The sequence below is a fragment of the Pseudophryne corroboree genome, chromosome 6 (assembly GCF_028390025.1).
Source record: "Pseudophryne corroboree isolate aPseCor3 chromosome 6, aPseCor3.hap2, whole genome shotgun sequence".
NCBI lineage: Eukaryota > Metazoa > Chordata > Amphibia > Anura > Myobatrachidae > Pseudophryne > Pseudophryne corroboree.
This window is the reverse complement of record NC_086449.1, coordinates 552,024,013-552,043,828: the sequence shown is the minus strand read 5'-3', so window position 1 is coordinate 552,043,828 and position 19,816 is coordinate 552,024,013. Positions and strand designations below refer to the sequence as shown.

Below are 19,816 nucleotides of genomic sequence, written 5' to 3'. Positions count from 1 at the left end.
TCCCGGCGGTCGAAATACTGACGCCGGAATCCCGACCACACAATCCCGACAGGGGTGGCGAGCGGAACGCAGCCCCTTGCGGGCACGTGGCCTCGCTACGCTCGGCACACTATGATATTCTCCCTCTATGGGTGTCGTGGACACCCACGGAGGGAGAATATGTCGGGATTGTGGCGGTCGGAATTCCGGAGTCGGTATTTCGACCGCCGGGATTCCGGCCGGCGGCATCTTGACCGCATCCCTTTGAAACCACATATTATACTTCAAAGGACCAGCACATGTAAGCTAAAGATCAAAAAAGAAAAATTAATCTCATAATCCAGTTAAAACAAGTGCCTGGGTTCCAGGAAAATAAACAGTTGGCCTTATCCAGGAATGGGAAAAACTTCCCACATTGGCGTCCTATAATAAACACTCTCATAAATGGATTTATCATATGATCTATGGCATCAAGTAAGGACATACTGTACTTGCCAACTGTTTCTCATGGTCAGGAGACTCCCTGAATTAGTAGCAATCTCCCTGACTCCCTGAACAGTCTATCAATCTACTGATTGCACCTTACTCCCATTATGTAGCTATTAAATTCTTTGGGGGAAAAACAGGAAATCAGAGATATATAATTATACATTCACATAGGATCATCAGTGCCATTTTCCTGTACTGGGTATAAGGCACAAGATTCCTATGGCTTCATGCATCTTTAGATGAGGTTTCTTGTGGCCACTAATAAGAAATCACTTGTAAAACACAGTACACCAGCAAGCCCTGGATTGTTGTCTTTTCATCTACAAATAAATATTACAACTGCTTTGGGCCTCATTTATATTTGGATGCAAGTCATTTTTACGACACGCCTGTCATCCATGACACATGTCCTCTCTTCCTTGGCTTGTTGATGTTGGTGTTTATTTCAGGAGTGAATAAGAGACATTAAACATTGTAAACAGAGAGAGGCAACCTCAGTTTATTAATACTTCAAGACAAAGCAAACTATTGCCTGGATATGTCTTTCAGCACACATTACATCTGCAATTTTCATGCGCATGCACATTTGCAAGAATGTATGCAACACCAATCTTTATTTCTAAGATAGCTCAGTTCTTTTGACCATTTGTCGTAGAAATGAGACTGTTCCAATAATCTTAACATAGAAATGAGATGAATGTTAATGTAAGATAACAGCGCCTGTTCCAACAAAAGCAGTAAGCACCTGTTCCTTACAATTGAGTGAAGCATTATGTGAAAGGAAAATTTAGACTATTTCATTGAAGTGCTTTTGAAAAGTATAGAAACTAAAAGAATTCGAATGGGGTCTTTAAAATATCCATTCAGTACGTCTGAAAGAAACATTAGTAATAGGTACTACTGAGCCTGATCTTACCTCCATTTTATTAAAGGTTGCTCAGGCTGCAAATGTATGACTTTATAAACTGGCAATTATAGACTTCAGCATGGAATTTATAGCCAAGATTCTTCGTACTTCTCACTGCCTTCACTAGCGCTACGCTGACAGCTCTGTAAACTCCATAATGATGCCTCTGCATTACATATAAAGCACCCTACACAGCTCTGGTATTAGGGGCTCAGAGATCTTATTGACTAGTCTGAACAAAGGAAATGCGGCTTTCTTCATATGGAATTATTCCTACACACACTGAATGAGTAAGTATGAAATCATGCACATGCATTAGATCTGTTATGCAAAAATTCATTATCCAAAACGTGACAAGAACCAGAAGTGCAATTAATTATTATTGTTCTGTAATGAATGATGCCACACATACGGACATGAATACGGATCATGGCTATTACAATTATACCCCTTACAGACTAAGCAAAAACCCCGGGAATTTGCCGGGCATGGCGAGTCTTCCTAGATCCTGCTTACTGTATGTCTGAAAGGGTCAGACACTAGTTGACAGTCCTGGGTCCGCAACCCTGCAACCGACCAGGGTTATTCCCGGGACTTGCAACACCAGTCAATTCCCCTGGCTTATGTGTGAAATGTATGATCTGGGTCTTGATGACCCAGGTCATGCCTAAAATAAATTCATTGTCCACCACCATAGTGCTTGGAGATTATTTAATCTCCAAGCGTCCACTGCTAGACGGAAGACTCAGGTAACTGGAAGACCCAGGTCCTGTGGACATTATTTAATCTCCAAGCGTCCACTGCTAGACGGAAGACTCAGGTAACTGGAAGACCCAGGTCCTGTGTGAAGGATAACGACCTAGTAATTACCCAGGTCCATCAACCAGGTATAAACAAAGGTAAATACAAAAACCCCAGCTTTAACCCACATTTTGTGTCCTGGGTCTGAGCCAGGTTAAAGCCAGGGTTTATGTCTGAAAGGGTATTACTATAGAGAGTACTACTAACACAATACAAAGGGAAGGGAAATTGAGGGGTAAAGGTATTTTAGAATGTTTAAGACAAGGTTACAATAAAAAAAAAAATTATAGTTCAGATAGTACTGTAGATTCCATATTGGTAATATAATATTTATTTGAAATTGTAACCCGAGCTAACCAAATTATGCCTGATTATCCATAAATATGCATATTTTCCCATCTGTTGCTTATATTGTCAGTAGTGATTTGTTTTTAGTCTATTGCTTCAGCTATTCTTCTAAAATCTAGTGAGCTTGCTCTTAAGAAGCCAAGCAGTGTTTTTTTCTCATATGGATCATTAGACATTAGCAGATCTGTATGAAGATTATGCATTAGCACAACAAGTAGGTGATCTACCATGCTTCTTCCATGTATCCATAAGTATCTATATTTAACAAATGTCCTGTTTTGTTTTTGGTTTTCATTGTGTTATGATGTGATATCTTCCATAGCCTCTATTCTATTATTTTTAACAGGACTGTAATAAGAGGTGTGTGCAATAGGTGTCCAGATGTGCAGTGCTTAGATAGGGTAGATACGATCTGACTATCTGGTTGTGAAATGTCAAGGCACAGAGTCATATATAAGTAGCACTGCAAACCGAAGTAAGTAAGTATGTGCACTAACTTCGCAAACTCATTATGGAGCTCAACAGAGGCTACTGAAGAGCCATGATCAGCAGAAGAGTTTTGACCATTTGAGAAGTAAGCACCTGTCACTGACCTGGGTTGGGGATGTTGTGAACTCGGGGGTTCTTCCGATGGTCGGGAAGAGGAACCACAGCTGGGTCGGAGCAGGGATGGTCGGATATAGGTTTTCCTCATATAAGACTGGGATAGTTAGGATTGGTGAAAAATGCTGAGGAACTTTATTATGGGAAGGGAGCAATACAGCGACACATGAAAGAAGGAGAACTTGTGGGCAATGTCAAAGGCTACTGGAGAATTTGTGAGCAACGTTTAAAGGCACTGATCAATGAAGAACTCGTGAGTGATGGTGAAAGACACTGAAGAATTTGTGAGCGATGTTTAAAGACACTGATGAAATGAAGAACTTGTGAGCGATGGTGAATGACACTGAAGAATTTGTGAGCGATGTTTAAAGACACTGATGAATGAAGAACTTGTGAGCAATGTTTAAAGACACTGATGAATGAAGAACTTGTGAGCGATGTTTAAAGACACTGATGAATGAAGAACTTGTGAGCGATGGTGAATGACACTGAAGAATTTGTGAGCGATGTTTAAAGACACTGATGAATGAAGAACTTGTGAGCAATGTTTAAAGACACTGATGAATGAAGAACTTGTGAGCGATGTTTAAAGACACTGATGAATGAAGAACTTGTGAGCGATGGTGAATGACACTGAAGAATTTGTGAGCGATGTTTAAAGACACTGATGAATGAAGAACTTGTGAGCGATGTTTAAAGACACTGATGAATGAAGAACTTGTGAGCGATGTTTAAAGACACTGATGAATGAGGAACTTGTGAGCGATGTTTAAAGACACTGATGAATGAAGAACTTGTGAGCGATGGTGAATGACACTGAAGAATTTGTGAGTGATGTTTAAAGACACTGATGAATGAAGAACTTGTGAGCGATGTTTAAAGACACTGATGAATGAGGAACTTGTGAGCGATGTTTGAAGACACTGATGAATGAAGAACTTGTGAGCGATGGTGAATGACACTGAACGCTGGAAACACTAAAGTTGGTTCAGCCCGCAGGCCATGCTGAATCCAGGGAATGCTGGCAACTGCACTGCAGAGGAACACACAAGTTGTTCGGATCACTGGAGACTGTGCTGCAGGAAGGCACCCTGAATGCTAGAAGCACTGGAGTATAGCTGCGGGGAAACACACTGCGTACGGGAGCTCTGGCATCCACTTCAGTAAAGAGACGATACTCAGGCGCCGAGGCTCTCCCGGCGTCCAGTTTTGAATCTCCCGCCTCTATTGGATTGGTGAAGCGGGTAGTGACGTCACCTGCTCCCTGCCCACGTGACGCCAACTGTCATGGCGGCGCCCACGCTCCAGGGAACCGCCGGGAGCCTCGCCAGCCAGACGCCGGGACATGAGGACCGCCGGAGGTGGGGACCACCAAACAGACCAGCAGCCACGCAGGGGTAAGCGCGGCGGCTGCTGCCCCTGGCGTGTGACAGCACCATCCAAAACCACTGCGTTTTAGTGGGTTGCAGAATTTCAGAGCCGGAGATGGCCCCTGGAAGATGAGGAGTGCTGCAATTGACCTGTGTCCGCCATCACTGAGGACAATATTGCTGCCGTGTGGGCCATAGTTGAGTTGGATGACAGGGTGACTATGGCCCAGTTAGGGAAGAAGATAGGCATCTCATCGGGATTCATCCACTTGATACTCCACAAAATGCTTGGCCTGAGAAAGTTTTTTGTACGATGGGGCCTCATCAGCTGACTCGAGAACAGAAGGAGGCTCGGGTGACTTCGTACCACGCATGTTGGCCAGGTTTGGTGGCAGTCGCCTAAACTCTGTCTGGGAGTTCATCAGTGGTGATGCATCCTGGATCTACAGTTTTCACCCCGAGACCAAACAGCCGGCCCAGTGGACTCCAGTTGGAAGCAGTGACGTGCGGCCTTTGCTGTCACACTTACGTATAAGCTACAGTTTTGACTATATAAAGTATATGAAAAATACAAATAATATATTACCAATATCTTCTTTATATTATTCTAATAATTTTTATAGTCAAAACTCTGGAGAATAGTCTATGGCAGGCTTGTCCAACCCGCGGCCCGCGGGCCGCATGCGGCCCAGGTCGGCTAGTAATGCGACCCAGTGCAATTTTTTATTTTTTAAGAAATTCTAAAGTTTCAAGTTGCACTGCCAGCGCTTGCGGCCGGAATGCGGCCGGGGCACGTCACAACGGTGACGCCAGCGTGCTTCACCCGCCCCATCCATTATATTAGCTCCGAGAGGCCACATCTTGCGGCCTGTGCGAAGTATGGGTGAGCGCGTCACAAAAGTGACGCCAGCTTCACCTGCCCCCCGTCCATTTTAGAAGCTCCTACAGGCCACATCTTGCTGCCTGTGCGGAGTGTAGGTGAGCCGGTTGAACTGTATTGCGCTGCGGCCATCACTATCGCGCAGCGCTCCCCCACTGTTTTGCAGGGTCGGACTGGCCCACCGGGCACCTAATGAAACACCCGGTGGGCTCCGACCTGCAATAAATTAGCTCATTTTTGCCGTGATTGATGGCGGCTTTTAACTGCTGCGTAGGCCGCCATCTCTCTGCAGGATTTATTATTCCCCGTATACAATGTCCGCAGCCCTGTTCCTCCTCTGTCTCCTCTGCAATGTTGTGGCCCTTATACCCCATTACTGTCTTACCTTGTACATTATCATACCAGGCACACATCTACGCACAACAAGAGGCAGCATCCTTAATGGCAGTCCTCACTGCAGCATCCATAAAGGCAGACAGTCCTCATCCCAGCATCTGAACTCTCAGGTAAGCCACTTTCTGGTAGTCAGGAAACTAAGGCTGGGTTCACACAACGGATTTTGACACAAAATTGGCTGTGGAATTCTGCATCAAAATCCAATTGCATTCCACTTCCCATTAATTTGAAAGGGAAATCTGTAGCATAATGCACATAGTAATCACATTGATTATTAAACCAAGCTTTCTAAAGGTCCTTTTTTTTTTTTACATTCCAGCATGGCTTCTGAAATGTCAAAAAAGAAAAACAAACACAAAAAAAGAAAAATTATAGATGAAGGAAGAGTGTTCCAAGAAAAGTGGACAGATGAATACTTTTTTGTTGAGTCCAATAGTAAGGCAATCTGCTTAATTTGCAAAGAATTAGTGCCAGTTTTCAAAGACTACAATTTGAAAAGGCATTACATGACAAGACATGCTGTGTATGAAGGAATGTGTCGTAAAGACAAAATCGCTGAACCAAAGTATTGATTCAATCAGATTCTATTGTCAAAGCCAGTTATGTGGTTGCAAACCTGAAAGCCAAAGGGGTATATGCAATAGCGGGCGAATTTCAAAAAAAGGCGAATTCCGGAACGTTTTCGCCTCAAAAAATCAATTCGCCTATGCAGTGCAGTACTTTTTCGCAAAAAAACGGACCGTCAAAATTCGCCTTTTCTCAATTCGCCTTTTTCCGCATTCGCCTTTTCTGCAATGGTACAGATGCTGCAATTCGCCTCCAGCATATTCAATTCAAGTTTGGAAATTCGCCTGCAGTGCTTTTAGACAGCAAATTCGCGATTTTCAATCCGCCACACTTTGGAGGGTGAAAACAAATAAAAAAAATTTAAACATGTTTTTTTTTGTGTTTTTTTTTCTTGGAATAGCAGATCTATTTATATTAGAAGGGATTAGGTACTTTTTTTTGGGGGGGGGGAGGCACAAATATTATTTATATATTTTTTAAAATAATTTTTTTTTATTTTATTTTTTTTTATTGCTGGAACGGTAAAATCAGGAAAAAAAATGGCGTGGGGTCCCCCCTCCAAAGCATAACCAGCCTCGGGCTCATTGAGCTGGTCCTGGTTCTAAAAATGCGGGGGGAAAATTGACAGGGGATCCCCCGTATTTTTAAAACCAGCACCGGGCTCTGCGCCTGGTGCTGGTGCCAAAAATACGGGGGACAAAAAGAGTAGGGGTCCCCCGTATTTTTAACACCAGCATCGGGCTCCACTAGCTGGACAGATAATGCCACAGCCGGGGGTCACTTTTATGCCGTGCCCTGCGGCCGTGGCATCAAATATCCAACTAGTCACCCCTGGCCGGGGTACCCTGGGGGAGTGGGGACCCCTTCAATCAAGGGGTCCCCCCCCCCAGCCACCCAAGGGCCAGGGGTGAAGCCCGAGGCTGTCCCCCCCCATCCAATGGGCTGCGGATGGGGGGGCTGATAGCCTTTGTGATAAAAAAAAGATATTGTTTTTTCCATTAGTACTACAAGTCCCAGCAAGCCTCCCCCGCAAGCTGGTACTTGGAGAACCACAAGTACCAGCATGCGGGAGAAAAGCGGGCCCGCTGGTACCTGTAGTACTACTGGGAAAAAAATACCCAAATAAAAACAGGACACACACACCGTCGACAGTAAAACTTTATTTCACACTACCGACACACACATACTTACCTATGTTCACACGCCGACATCGGTCCTCTTCTCCATGTAGAATCCACGGATACCTGAAAAGCAAAGTTCAATATACTCACCTCAGGGTCCAGAGATAAATCCACGTACTTGGCAAAAAAAGAAAACGCAAATACCCGCTCCAGAACGGACTGAAAGGGGTCCCATGCTGACACATGGGACACCTTTCCACGATTGAGACCTGTCAGTGACAGCTGTCACTGACAGGTCTCTAAGCCAATCAGGAAGCGCAACTTCGTTGCGCTCACCTGATTGGCTGATCGCTGTGACAGCGCATCGCACAGCTCCCTCCATTATATTCAATGGTGGGAACTTAGCGGCTAGCGGTGAGGTCACCCGCCGGTCAGCGGCTGACCGGCGGGTGACCCCACCGCTAGCCGCAAAGTTCCCACCATTGAAAGTAATGGAGCGGCTTTGCGAGGCGCTGTCAGAGTACAGACGGCGTCCAGCCAATCAGGTGAGCGCCACGGCAGTAGCGCTTCCTGATTGGCTGAAGGGACATCAGTGACAGGAGTCACGTGATGTCCCGGCATTCGGGGAAAGGAGTCTAATGTGAAAACATTGGACCCCTTTCATTAGTCCGGTGGATCGTGTTCGGTTTGTTTATTTACAAAGTACGTGGATTTACCTCTGGACCTGGACCTCTGGACGCTGGAAGGTGAGTATAATTTTTAGACAGGTACCCTCGGATCGTCGGAGATCGTTGCAGTCGGCGTGTCAACACAGGTAAGTATGTGTGTGTCGGCGTATGAAATAAAGTTTTACTATCAAGGTGTGTGTGTCCGGTTTTTATTTGGGTATTTTTTTCCCAGTAGTACTACAGGTACCAGCGGGCCCGTTTTTCTCCCGCATGCTGGTACTTGTGGTTCTCCAAGTACCAGCTTGCGGGGGAGGCTTGCTGGGACTTGTAGTACTAATGGAAAAAACAATATCTTTTTTTTTATCACAAAGGCTATCAGCCCCCCCATCCGCAGCCCATTGGATGGGGGGGGACAGCCTCGGGCTTCACCCCTGGCCCTTGGGTGGCTGGGGGGGGGGACCCCTTGATTGAAGGGGTCCCCACTCCCCCAGGGTACCCCGGCCAGGGGTGACTAGTTGGATATTTGATGCCACGGCCGCAGGGCACGGCATAAAAGTGACCCCCGGCTGTGGCATTATCTGTCCAGCTAGTGGAGCCCGATGCTGGTGTTAAAAATACGGGGGACCCCTACTCTTTTTGTCCCCCGTATTTTTGGCACCAGCATCAGGCGCAGAGCCCGGTGCTGGTTTTAAAAATACGGGGGATCCCTGGCCGATTTTTCCCCTGCATTTTTAGAACCAGGACCAGCTCGATGAGCCCGAGGCTGGTTATGCTTTGGAGGGGGGACCCCACGCCATTTTTTTTTTCGGGTTTTTCCCCGTTTTTTCCCGTTTTTTAAAATCGCGGCAAAATCCGCCAAAGCGGCCGATTTTCGCCCGCGACTCTGGCGAATCCGTTTTTCATTGCATATGGTGAATTCCGGAAGCCACCTTCCGGAATTCACCTGGCGAATTTGGTCGAATTGAAAAAACGGCGATAATTGCCGCGAATTCGCCCGCTATTGCATATACCCCAAAGAATCAAAACCATATTGCGATGGTGAGTTTATTAAGAAATGCATGGAAACCGTGGCTGATATAATTTGCACGGATAAAAAAGGGGACTTTTCAAAAATCAGTTTGTCTCACCAGACTGTAGCCAGGCGAATTGAAGATATAGGAAAATCCATCGAAAAAGTTGTGAAGAGTAGAGCTGCTCATTTTAAATTTTATGCTATGGCGATAGACGAAAGTACAGATGCTACAGATACAGCTCAATTGGCAATTTTTATTAGAGGCATTGATGACAAATATAATATCATTGAAGAAATGGCTGCTTTAGTTCCACTGAAAGACACAACTAAAGCAAGAGATTTATATGAAGCTGTGAAAAATACATTACAGCGATTTTCTTTGTCATTTGCTAACATATCTGGCATAGCTACTGATGGTGCCCCTGCAATGATAGGTAACAGAGATGGACTTGTAAAATTGATAGAAGATGATGCAATTGCCTCCCAAAATTTCAGTATGATGAAATATCACTGCATAGTACACCAAGAAAATTTATGTGCAAAAGCTTTAAAGATGGCTAACGTCATGCAGATTGTCATCAAGGCTGTAAATTTCATAAGGTCCAAGGGATTGAATCATCGCCAATTCCAGGAATTCCTAAAATTTATGGATGTTGAGTATGGGGACATCATTTACTTTTCTGAAGTAAGATGGTTAAGTCGAGGGAAAATGCTGGCAAGATTTTATGATCTGAGAAATGAAATCAAGTCATCTATGGAATCTAAAACAAAATGTGTGCCAGAACTTGACGATGAAAACTGGCTCACAGATTTGGCATTTTTAGTCGACTTGACCACTCATTTAAATGAGTTAAACATGCGTCTTCAAGGTGAAAACCAATTGATCAGCACAATGTTTCAAACTATAACAGCGTTCGAAATGAAACTGAAACTATGGCATTCTCAAATGAAGGCAAAAAATTTGATGCATTTTAGCACATTGGCTAAACACGCCTCTGTGAACACGGAAAAATATGCAGCCTTGCTTTTCAATTTGGTACAGGTATTTGAGAACAGGTTTCAAGATTTTAGAAAAAAATCAGCCATCTTTTCTGATATTTGCAACTCCATTTTTAGTGGACATTAATATATTACCTGCCAATTTGCAAATGGAATGCATAGAGCTCCAATCTGACATTCAATTGAAAGAAAAATTTGACCATGTCTCTTTAATGGCCTTCTATAAGATATATGTTCCCAGAGAAAAATATCCTTCACTTCACAATCATGCCTTATTCATGTCATCGCTATTTGGAAGCACCTACATTTGTGAGCAGCTATTTTCAAGGATGAAGCACACAAAGAATAAAACTAGAACCAAAATATCTGATGAGCACCTTGAGCACTCACTGAGAATTGCAACAAGTTCCATTGAAGCAAATATGGATGCATTGGTGGCTGAGAAACAATGTCAAACATCTCACTAACTTCATTTCCAAGTAAGTTTAATATGTTAACTATGTTTTCTATGGTTTTTTTGGATGATCAGGTATCGTTACTGTTATTTTATTTTATGTGCGGCCCAAACCAAATTTTCATCTTCTAATGTGGCCCAGGGAAGGTGAAAGGTTGGACACCCCTGCTCTAGATGTTCATCATTATGAGTACATACCTCCCAAGAAAGAGGCATAGCCTTGTGATGTGAGCAGGCTTTAGGTGGAACTTGACGTTTAGTGGGCAAATCTGTGTGGGGCATGCATTATGAATCCTGATTTTGCTTTTTTCATTGTTGGGAGGTATGCAAGCAGGGGACAAGATTTAGACACCTCACCTTTGCAGTAGCACGAGCACGAAACTCTGGACAGCCGTTTACCGGAATGGTTTCATGCATGTACTGATAAACCTGAAAAAGAGAGACGAATACATAAATTAATAGTAGCAATTGATAACTGGTATGTATTTAATTTGCACTACTGCATGGACATATACAGGGATTCCATCTACTGATTTATACCAGAAACCGTTGTTGTTTTTTATTATTTTTAAATTAAAAAAGAAAATCACACAATGTATTGATTCATTCTTTATATTATACTAGTAAGCTTTCTGCATACCCTGCAGCCTCACAGCAACCAAGTGTCTTTGGTTTATCTCCACTTACTGCACAAAGTTTGTATGTTCTCCTTATATTTGTGTGAGTTTCCTCAGTTTCCACAGTTTAAAAACAGGTTAATTGGATTTTTACAAAAGTGGACCCTGGTGCATGTATGCATGCGTTGTAGTGAATTTAGACTGAGGTCCAATGTGGCAGAGTGATGTAATGTGAATTATTACACAGAATAGCAACTGAGCATGTCCAAGATGGCTGCCTCACTCTCTGAAATAATGTATGTCCCATTGGGATACAGGTGGAATAGAAATAAAATATAGCAGGGGAGGCCCACCCTCTCCTCCCCCTCTTGTCAACACCGCACGTATATCCGCGGGGAACCATCAGTGCTATAGTGTCGTCATCATCCCCTCCCCCCTTCTCAAAACACTTTTTACCTGTCCACTACCGCTGGCCACTATATACAGCACCACAATACAATGGGCAGGGAGAGAGGAGATGGCGAGTGTCCATTTAGTACCATGGGGTATAGACGGGTCCACTAGGAGCCATGGGTACTTTAAGAATTTGATAGTGTGGGCTGGCCCCTCCCTCTATCCCCTCCTACCAGACTCAAGTCTAGGAAACTGTGCCGAGGAGACGGACATACTTTGAGAGAGGGATAGATAAGGATAGTGGGGAGTTTCCGAACCAGCACACACAAAACAAGAGGAAAGCCAAGCTAACCAAACTTGAAACAGGAACAGCAGCGGCTGAACCAACATTACTTAACCAAGTAACAGTGCAGGAAGAACAAAGCACTGGGCCGGCACCCAGTAACCTCTACGGTTTACGAGAAAAAGATTTACTGGTAGGTAATTAAAATCCTATTTTCTCTTACGTCCTAGAGGATACTGGGGTCCATTTAGTACCATGGGGATGTACCAAAGCTCCCAAACCAGGTGAGAGAGTGCTGAGGTTCCTGCAGAACTGATTGACCAAACTGAAGGTCCTCAGAGGCCAAAGTATCGAACTTGTAGAACTTTGCAAACGTGTTCGAACCTGACCAAGTAACTGCTCGGCAGAGCTGCAAAGCCGAGACACCCCGGGCAGCCGCCCAGGAAGAACCCACCGACCAAATAGAGTGGGCCTGTGCAGATTTTGGACATGGCACACTTGCCGTGGAAAAATCCTGCTGGACAGTAAGTTTGATCCAGCGGGCGAAAGTCTGCTTAGAAGAAGGACACCCAATCTTATTGGGATCATAAAGAACAAACAGCGAGTCCATCTTTCTGTGATGAGCTGTTCTTCTCACATACACCTTCAAAGCCCTCACGACATTCAAAGACTTTGTAGTAGCAGAGGTGTCGGTGACAACCGGAACCACAATGTTGGTTGATGTGAAACGCAGACACCACTTTAGGAAGAAATTGCTGATGAGTTCAGCTCTGTCCTCATGGAAAATGAAATAGGGACTTTTGTGAGACAAAACCCACAGCTCCGACACACGTCTTGCTGAAGCCAAGGCAACAGTGTGACAGTCTTCCACGAAGGATATTTTATGCCCACCTCCTGCAACGGCTCAAACCAGTCCGATTGGAGGAAATGCAGCACCACATTGAGATCCCAAGGTGCCGTGGGAGGCACAAAGGGAGGTTGGATGTGCAGAACACCTTTCAAGAATGTCTGGAGCTCAGGGAGAGAAGCCAATTGTTTCTGAAAGAAAATGGACAAGGCTGAAATCTGAACTTTTATGGAGCCCAGACGTAGGCCCACATCTACTCCTGTTTGTAGAAAAAGTAGGAAACGTCCTAGATGGAATTCCACAGCAGAAAATTCTCTGCTCTCACACCAAGAGACGTATTTCTTCCAAATACGATGGTAATGCTTAGACGTTACCCCCTTCCTTGCTTGGATAATAGTCGGGATAACCTTGTTAGGGATCCCTCTCCTGGCTAGAATCAGCCGTTCAACTTCCATGCCGTCAAACGTAGCCGCGGTAAGTCCTGATAGATGAATGGCCCTGTTGCAGAAGATCCTCGCGAAGAGGAAGAGGCAACGGATCTTCGAGGAGCATCTCCAGAAGGTCCGCGTACCAGGCCCTTCTTGGCCAGTCCAGAGCAATTAGAATTGCTTGAACTTTTTCCCTTTTTATTCTCTTTAGAATTCTTGGGATTAGAGGAATTGGAGGAAACATGTACACCATCTGAAAGACCCATGGAGTCGTCAGGGCATCTACCGCCACTGCCTGTGGGTCTCTCGACCAGGAACAATACCGATTGAGCTTCTTGTTGAGACGAGAGGCCATCATGTCGATCTGAGGATATCACCTTCGACTTGTCAAGCACCTGAACACTTCCGGGTGAAGGCCTCACTCCCCCGAGTGCAGGTTATGTCTGCTGAGGAAGTCTGCTTCCCAGTTGTCTACTCCCGGAATGAAGACCGATGACAACGCCACAGCATTTCTTTCTGACCAGAGGAGAATTCTTGACACCTCTGACATTGTTGCTCTGCTTTTTGTTCCGCCCTGTTGGTTTATGTACGTTACTGCCGTCACATTGTCTGACTGGACCTGAATTGCCCAATCTACAAGAAGATGTGATGCCTGCAGAAGGGCGTTGTATATGGCCCTGAGTTCCCGAACCTTCAGCCCTCGATTAGCTGAGAAGTCTGTAGCCACCACAGAAGGGAGATCCTGGCTTTTGGCGACAGATGGATTCTCTGGTGCATGTGAAGATGCGATCCGGACCATCTGTCCAACAGATCAAGCTGGAAGGGTCTTGCATGAAACCTTCCGTACTGAAGAGTCTCGTAAGAGGCCAACAATTTCCCCAGCAGGCGAATGCACAGATGCACCGATATCTGGTTTGGTTTCAGGACATCCCGAACCATCGACTGGATCACTAATGACTTTTCCAACGGAAGGAACACCTTCTGCGACTCCATATCCAGTATCATTCCCATGAATGGAAGCCTCCGTGTTGGCTCTAGGTGAGATTTCAGAAGGTTCAGAATCCACCCATGATCCTTGAGAAGTTTGGTTGAGAGAGCATTGCTGTCCAGCAACCTTTCCCTGGACGGTGCTTTTATCAGGAGATCGTCCAGGTACGGAATTATGTTCACTCCCTGTTTGTGGAGTAGAAACATCATCTCTGCCATCATCTTGGTGAACACCCTCGGTGCCGTGGAGAGACCAAATGGCAGGGCCTGGAGCTGGTATTGACTCTCCTGCAGTGCAAACCATAGGTAAGCCTGATGAGGCGGCCAGATCGGAATGTGAAGGTACGCATCCTTGATATTCAGAGACACTAGGCGTTCCCCCTCCTCCAGACCTGATATCACCGCTCTCAGAGACTCCATCTTGAATTTGAACACTTGTAAGTACGGGTTCAACGACTTGAGGTTCAAAATTGGTCTTACCGAACCGTCTGGTTTCGTTACTACAAACAAGTTGGAATAGTACCCCTTGTTTAGCTGATGAGGTGGAACTGGAACAATGACGTGAGTCTGTACCAGTTTTTGGATGGCATGTTGTAAAGTTATACTTGCCTCTTGTGAAACTGGCAAGCCTGATTTGAAGAATCTGTGAGGTGGGAGCTCTTGGAACTCCAGTCTGTAGCCCTGGGAAATAAGATTTATGAACCAGGGATCCTGGCACAAATTTGACCAGATCTGATTGAAGAATTGTAGGCGAGCTCCCACCTGACAGCCTTCCAGGCATTGCGGTCCACCGTCATGCTGAAGTCTTTGAGGAAGCAGAGCCAGAGCTGTGTTCCTGAGCACCTGCGGTTGCTGGTTTGCGTGGTTTACCTCTTGCGCCGCTGGAGGACGTAGAAGCACCTCTGGATTTGCCCTTGAACTTGGCCGTCCGAGAGGACTGTAACTTAGAAGCTGAATAAGTCTTCTTGGTTGGGGGGGCTGCGGAAGGAAGATACTTCGACTTACCCGGAGTAGCTGTGGAGATCCATTTGTCTAATTCATCAACGAACAGGGCCTCTCCTGTGAATGGTAGGCCTTCCACGCCTTTCCTGGAATCCGCGTCAGCAGTCCACTGGCGTAGCCACAAGCCTCAGCGTGCCGACACTGCCATCGCAGTGGTGCGTGCGTTAAGCACGCCTATTTCCTTTATGACTTCCACCAGAGTCCTGTATATGCTGCAGGAGTAAGACAACTTCCCCCCTAGATAAGGAATCTAACCCCTCAGTTAGGTTGCCTGACCATTTTGCAATGGCTTTAGTGATCCATGTACATGCAATAGTGGGTCTTTGGGCCACCCCAGCAGCTGTGTACAATGATTTGAGTGTAGTCTCAATTTTACGATCAGCCGTGTCTTTCAGGGAGGCTGCACCAGGAACAGGCAATAAGATTTTACATGACAGCCTAGAGACTGATGCGTCCACTATCTGTGGATTTTCCTATTTTTTCCGATCCTCCAGAGGAAAAGGAAAAAATGAAAGCAACCTTTTAGCGATCTGAAACTTCTTATCAGTATTAACTCAAGGTTCTTCTAACAGGGTATTCAATTCCTTTGACGCAGGAAAAGTGACTGAGGACTTCTTTTTACATTAAAATAAGATTCCTCACACTCTCCCTGTGACAGAGCTGCATCCCCCCTCAGAGTCCACCTCCCCCCCTCCATGTCTGACCTGTCAGCGTCAGAGTCAGACTGCAGGATATGGGCCAGAGATCGCTTTTACGGACAAATGGGAGTGGACTGAGTTGCTGTCTTGGGGACTGAGTCTCTGTTCATAAACTCACCCACAGTCTGTTTTAAGTATTGCGTCTCTTTCTCATTGCGGGACAATTTTGTAGAAAGAGTTGAGATCATTCCCTTAAGAGAATTAACCCATTCCGGTTCAGTCCCGCTAGTCTGTGAACCCTGAGTACCCAGTAGTGAGCCCCCTGGTGAAGAGGAACACTCTGAGGTATAAGACACACACTCTTTGCCTGACATAATGTAATGTGACAGCGCACACACACACACACACACACACACATACACACACACAGAGGAAAGGTTAAGCACAATTAACCTGGATCCACTCATAGTGAAGCCCCGCCCCTTCAATTGTGCGCGGTCTTCCCGCTTTTTTTATACTGGCTGAGGAATCTGGTGCTTAAAATGGAGAAAATAAGATTTTAAACCTACTGGTAAATCTATTTCTCCTAGTCCGTAAAGGATGCTGGGGACTCCGTAAGGACCATGGGGTATAGACGGGCTCCGCAGGAGATAGGGCACCTAAAAAGAACTTTGACTATGAGTGTGCACTGGCTCCTCCCTCTATGCCCCTCCTCCAGACCTCAGTTAGAGAACTGTGCCCAGAGGAGATGGACAATACAAGGCAGGATTTAGCAATCCAAGGGCAAGATTCATACCAGCCCACACCAATCATACCATGTAACCTGGAACATACATAACCAGTTAACAGTATGAACAAACGACAGTAACGGTCCAAGACCGATGTCAACTGTAACATAACCCTTATGTAAGCAACAATTATATACAAGTCTTGCAGAGTTTCCGCACTGGGACGGGCGCCCAGCATCCTCTACGGACTAGGAGAAATAGATTTACCGGTAGGTTTAAAATCTTATTTTCTCTTACGTCCTAGAGGATGCTGGGGACTCCGTAAGGACCATGGGGTTTATACCAAAGCATCCAATCGGGCGGGAGAGTGCGTATGACTCTGCAGCACCGACTGAGCAAAAGCTAGGTCCTCATCAGCCAGGGTATCAAACTTGTAGAATTTAGCAAAAGTGTTTGACCCCGACCAAGTCGCCGCTCTGCAAAGTTGTAATGCCGAGACGCCACGGGCAGCCGCCCAAGAAGAGCCCACCTTCCTAGTGGAATGGGCCTTAACCGAATTTGGTACCGGCAATCCAGCCGTAGAGTGAGCCTGCTGAATCGTATTACAGATCCAGCGAGCAATAGTCTGCTTCGAAGCAGGAGCGCCAATCTTATTGGCCGCATACAGGACAAACAGAGCCTCTGTTTTCCTAATTCTAGTCGTCCTGGCTACATAAATTTTTAAGGCCCTGACTACGTCCAGGGATCTGGAATCCTCCAGGTCACTTGTAGCCACAGGGACCACAATAGGTTGATTCATATGGAACGAAGAAACCACTTTAGGCAAAAATTGCGGACGTGTCCTCAATTCAGCTCGATCCACATGAAAAATCAAGTAGGGGCTCTTGTGTGACAAAGCCGCCAATTCTGACACTCGCCTTGCTGATGCTAAGGCCAACAACATGACCACCTTCCAGGTAAGAAATTTCAACTCAACCTTGTTAAGCGGTTCAAACCAGTGTGATTTTAGGAACTGCAACACTACGTTCAGGTCCCATGGTGTCACTGGAGGCACAAAAGGGGGCTGGATGTGCAGCACTCCCTTTACAAACGTCTGGACTTCTGGAAGAGAAGCCAATTCCTTCTGAAAGAAAATCGAGAGGGCCGAAATCTGTACCTCAACAGAGCCTAATTTCAGGCCCATATCCACTCCTGTCTGTAGGAAGTGGAGAAGACGACCCAGATGAAAATCTTCCGTAGGTTCATTCTTGGTCTCACACCAAGACACATACTTTCGCCAGATACGGTGATAATGTTTTATCGTCACCTCCTTCCTATCCTTTATTAAAGTAGGGATGACCTCTTCCGGAATCCCCTTTTTCGCTAGGATTCGGCGTTCAACCGCCATGCCGTCAAACGGAACCGCAGTAAGTCTTGAAATACACAGGGCCCCTGCTGCAACAGGTCTTCCCTCAGAGGAAGAGGCCAGGGATCTCCTGTGAGCATCTCTTGTAGATCCGAGTACCAGGCCCTTCGAGGCCAGTCTGGGACAACGAGTATCGTCTGTACTCTTCTTCGTGTCTTATGATCCTCAACACTTTTGTGATAAGAGGAAGAGGAGGAAACACGTAGACCGATTTGAACACCCACGGTGTTACCAGAGCATCTACTGCTACTGCCTGAGGGTCCCGAGACCTGGCGCAAAACCTCCGAAGTTTTTTGTTGAGGCGTGACGCCATCATGTCTATTTGAGGAGTTCCCCAAAGACGTGTTACGTCTGCAAAGACTTCTTGATGAAGTCCCCACTCTCCTGGATGGAGATAGTGTCTGCTGAGGAAGTCTGCTTTCCAGTTGTCCACTCCCGGAATGAAGACAGCCGACAGAGCGCTTACATGATTTTCCGCCCAGCGAAGGATCCTTGTGGCTTCCGCCATCGCGACTCTGCTTCTTGTCCCGCCTTGGCGGTTCACATGAGCCATTGCTGTGACATTGTCTGATTGAATCAGAACCGGTAGGTTTCGAAGAAAACTCTCCGCTTGTCGAAGGTCGTTGTAAATGGCCCTGAGTTCCAACACATTGATGTGTAGACCGGACTCCTGGTCTGACCAAAGACCCTGAAATTTTTTTCCCTGTGTGACCGCTCCCCATCCTCGGAGGCTCACGTCCGTGGTAACCAGGATCCAATCCTGAATTCCGAACCTGCGACCCTCCAGGAGGTGAGCACTTTGCAACCACCACAGGAGGGACACTCTGGTCCCTGGGGACAGAGTTATTTTCCGATGTAAGTGCAGATGGGACCCGGACCACTTGTCCAGAAGGTCCCATTGAAAAGTCCTTGCATGGAACCTTCCGAAGGGAATGGCCTCGTAGGCCGCCACAATTTTCCCCAGAACTTGAGTGCATTGGTGAACTGACACCCTTTTCGGTTTTAGCAGGTCTCTGACCATGTTCTGGATATCTTGGGCTCTCTATTGGGAGGAAGACCTTCATTTGTTCCGTATCCAGTATCATACCTAGGAACGGTAGTCGAGTTGTCGGAATCAACTGTGACTTCGGTAGATTTAGAATCCAACCGTGTTGCTGGAGCACTCTCAGAGAGAGCGCCACACTGCTCAGCAATTTCTCCCTTGATCTCGCTTTTATCAGGAGGTTGACCAAGTATGGGATAATTGTGACTCCATGCTTGCGCAGGACCATCATTTCCGCCATTATCTTGGTGAAAATCCTCGGGGCCGTGGAGAGTCCAAACGGCAATGTCTGAAATTGGTAATGACAATCCTGTATAGCGAATCTCAGGTATTCCTGATGGGGGGCATATATGGGGACATGAAGGTACGCATCCTTTATGTCCAGAGACACCATAAACTCCCTCCTCCTCCATGTTGGCTATTATCGCTCTGAGAGATTCCATTTTGAATTTGAATCTTTTTATGTACAGGTTTAGGGATTTCAGATTCAAAATAGGTCTGACCGAACCGTCCAGTTTCGGGACCACAAATAAGGTTGAGTAGTAACCTCTTCCCTGCTGGTGCAGGGGAACCTTGATTATCACTTGCTGTATACACAGCGTTTGAATTGCAGCTAACACTATATCCCTTTCCGATGTGGAAGCTGGTAGGGCCGATTTGAAAAATTGGCGCGGGGTCACCTCCTCGAATTCCAATTTGTAACCCTGGGAAACTATTTCCAACACCCAGGGATTCAGGTCCGAACTGACCCAGGCCTGGCTGAAAAGTCGAAGACGTGCCCCCACCGGTGCGGACTCCCTCAGGGGAGCCCCAGCGTCATGCTGTGGGTTTTGGAGCAGCCGGGGAGGACTT

At 46.0% G+C, this 19,816-nt stretch overlaps 1 protein-coding gene across 7 annotated transcripts in view; it reads right to left on the bottom strand.

The window, feature by feature from the left end:
* The window catches only part of LIN7A (lin-7 homolog A, crumbs cell polarity complex component), a 259,197-nt gene that overhangs the window by 10,718 nt on the left and 228,663 nt on the right, over positions 1 to 19,816 (bottom strand). For all 7 annotated transcript variants that reach the window (XM_063927715.1, XM_063927711.1, XM_063927714.1 and 4 more), the window contains one exon: positions 10,952 to 11,023. In XM_063927715.1, the coding sequence (XP_063783785.1) occupies positions 10,952 to 11,011 (60 nt within the window). In that variant the 5' untranslated portion in view covers positions 11,012 to 11,023. The remainder of the gene's footprint in view (positions 1 to 10,951; positions 11,024 to 19,816) is intronic.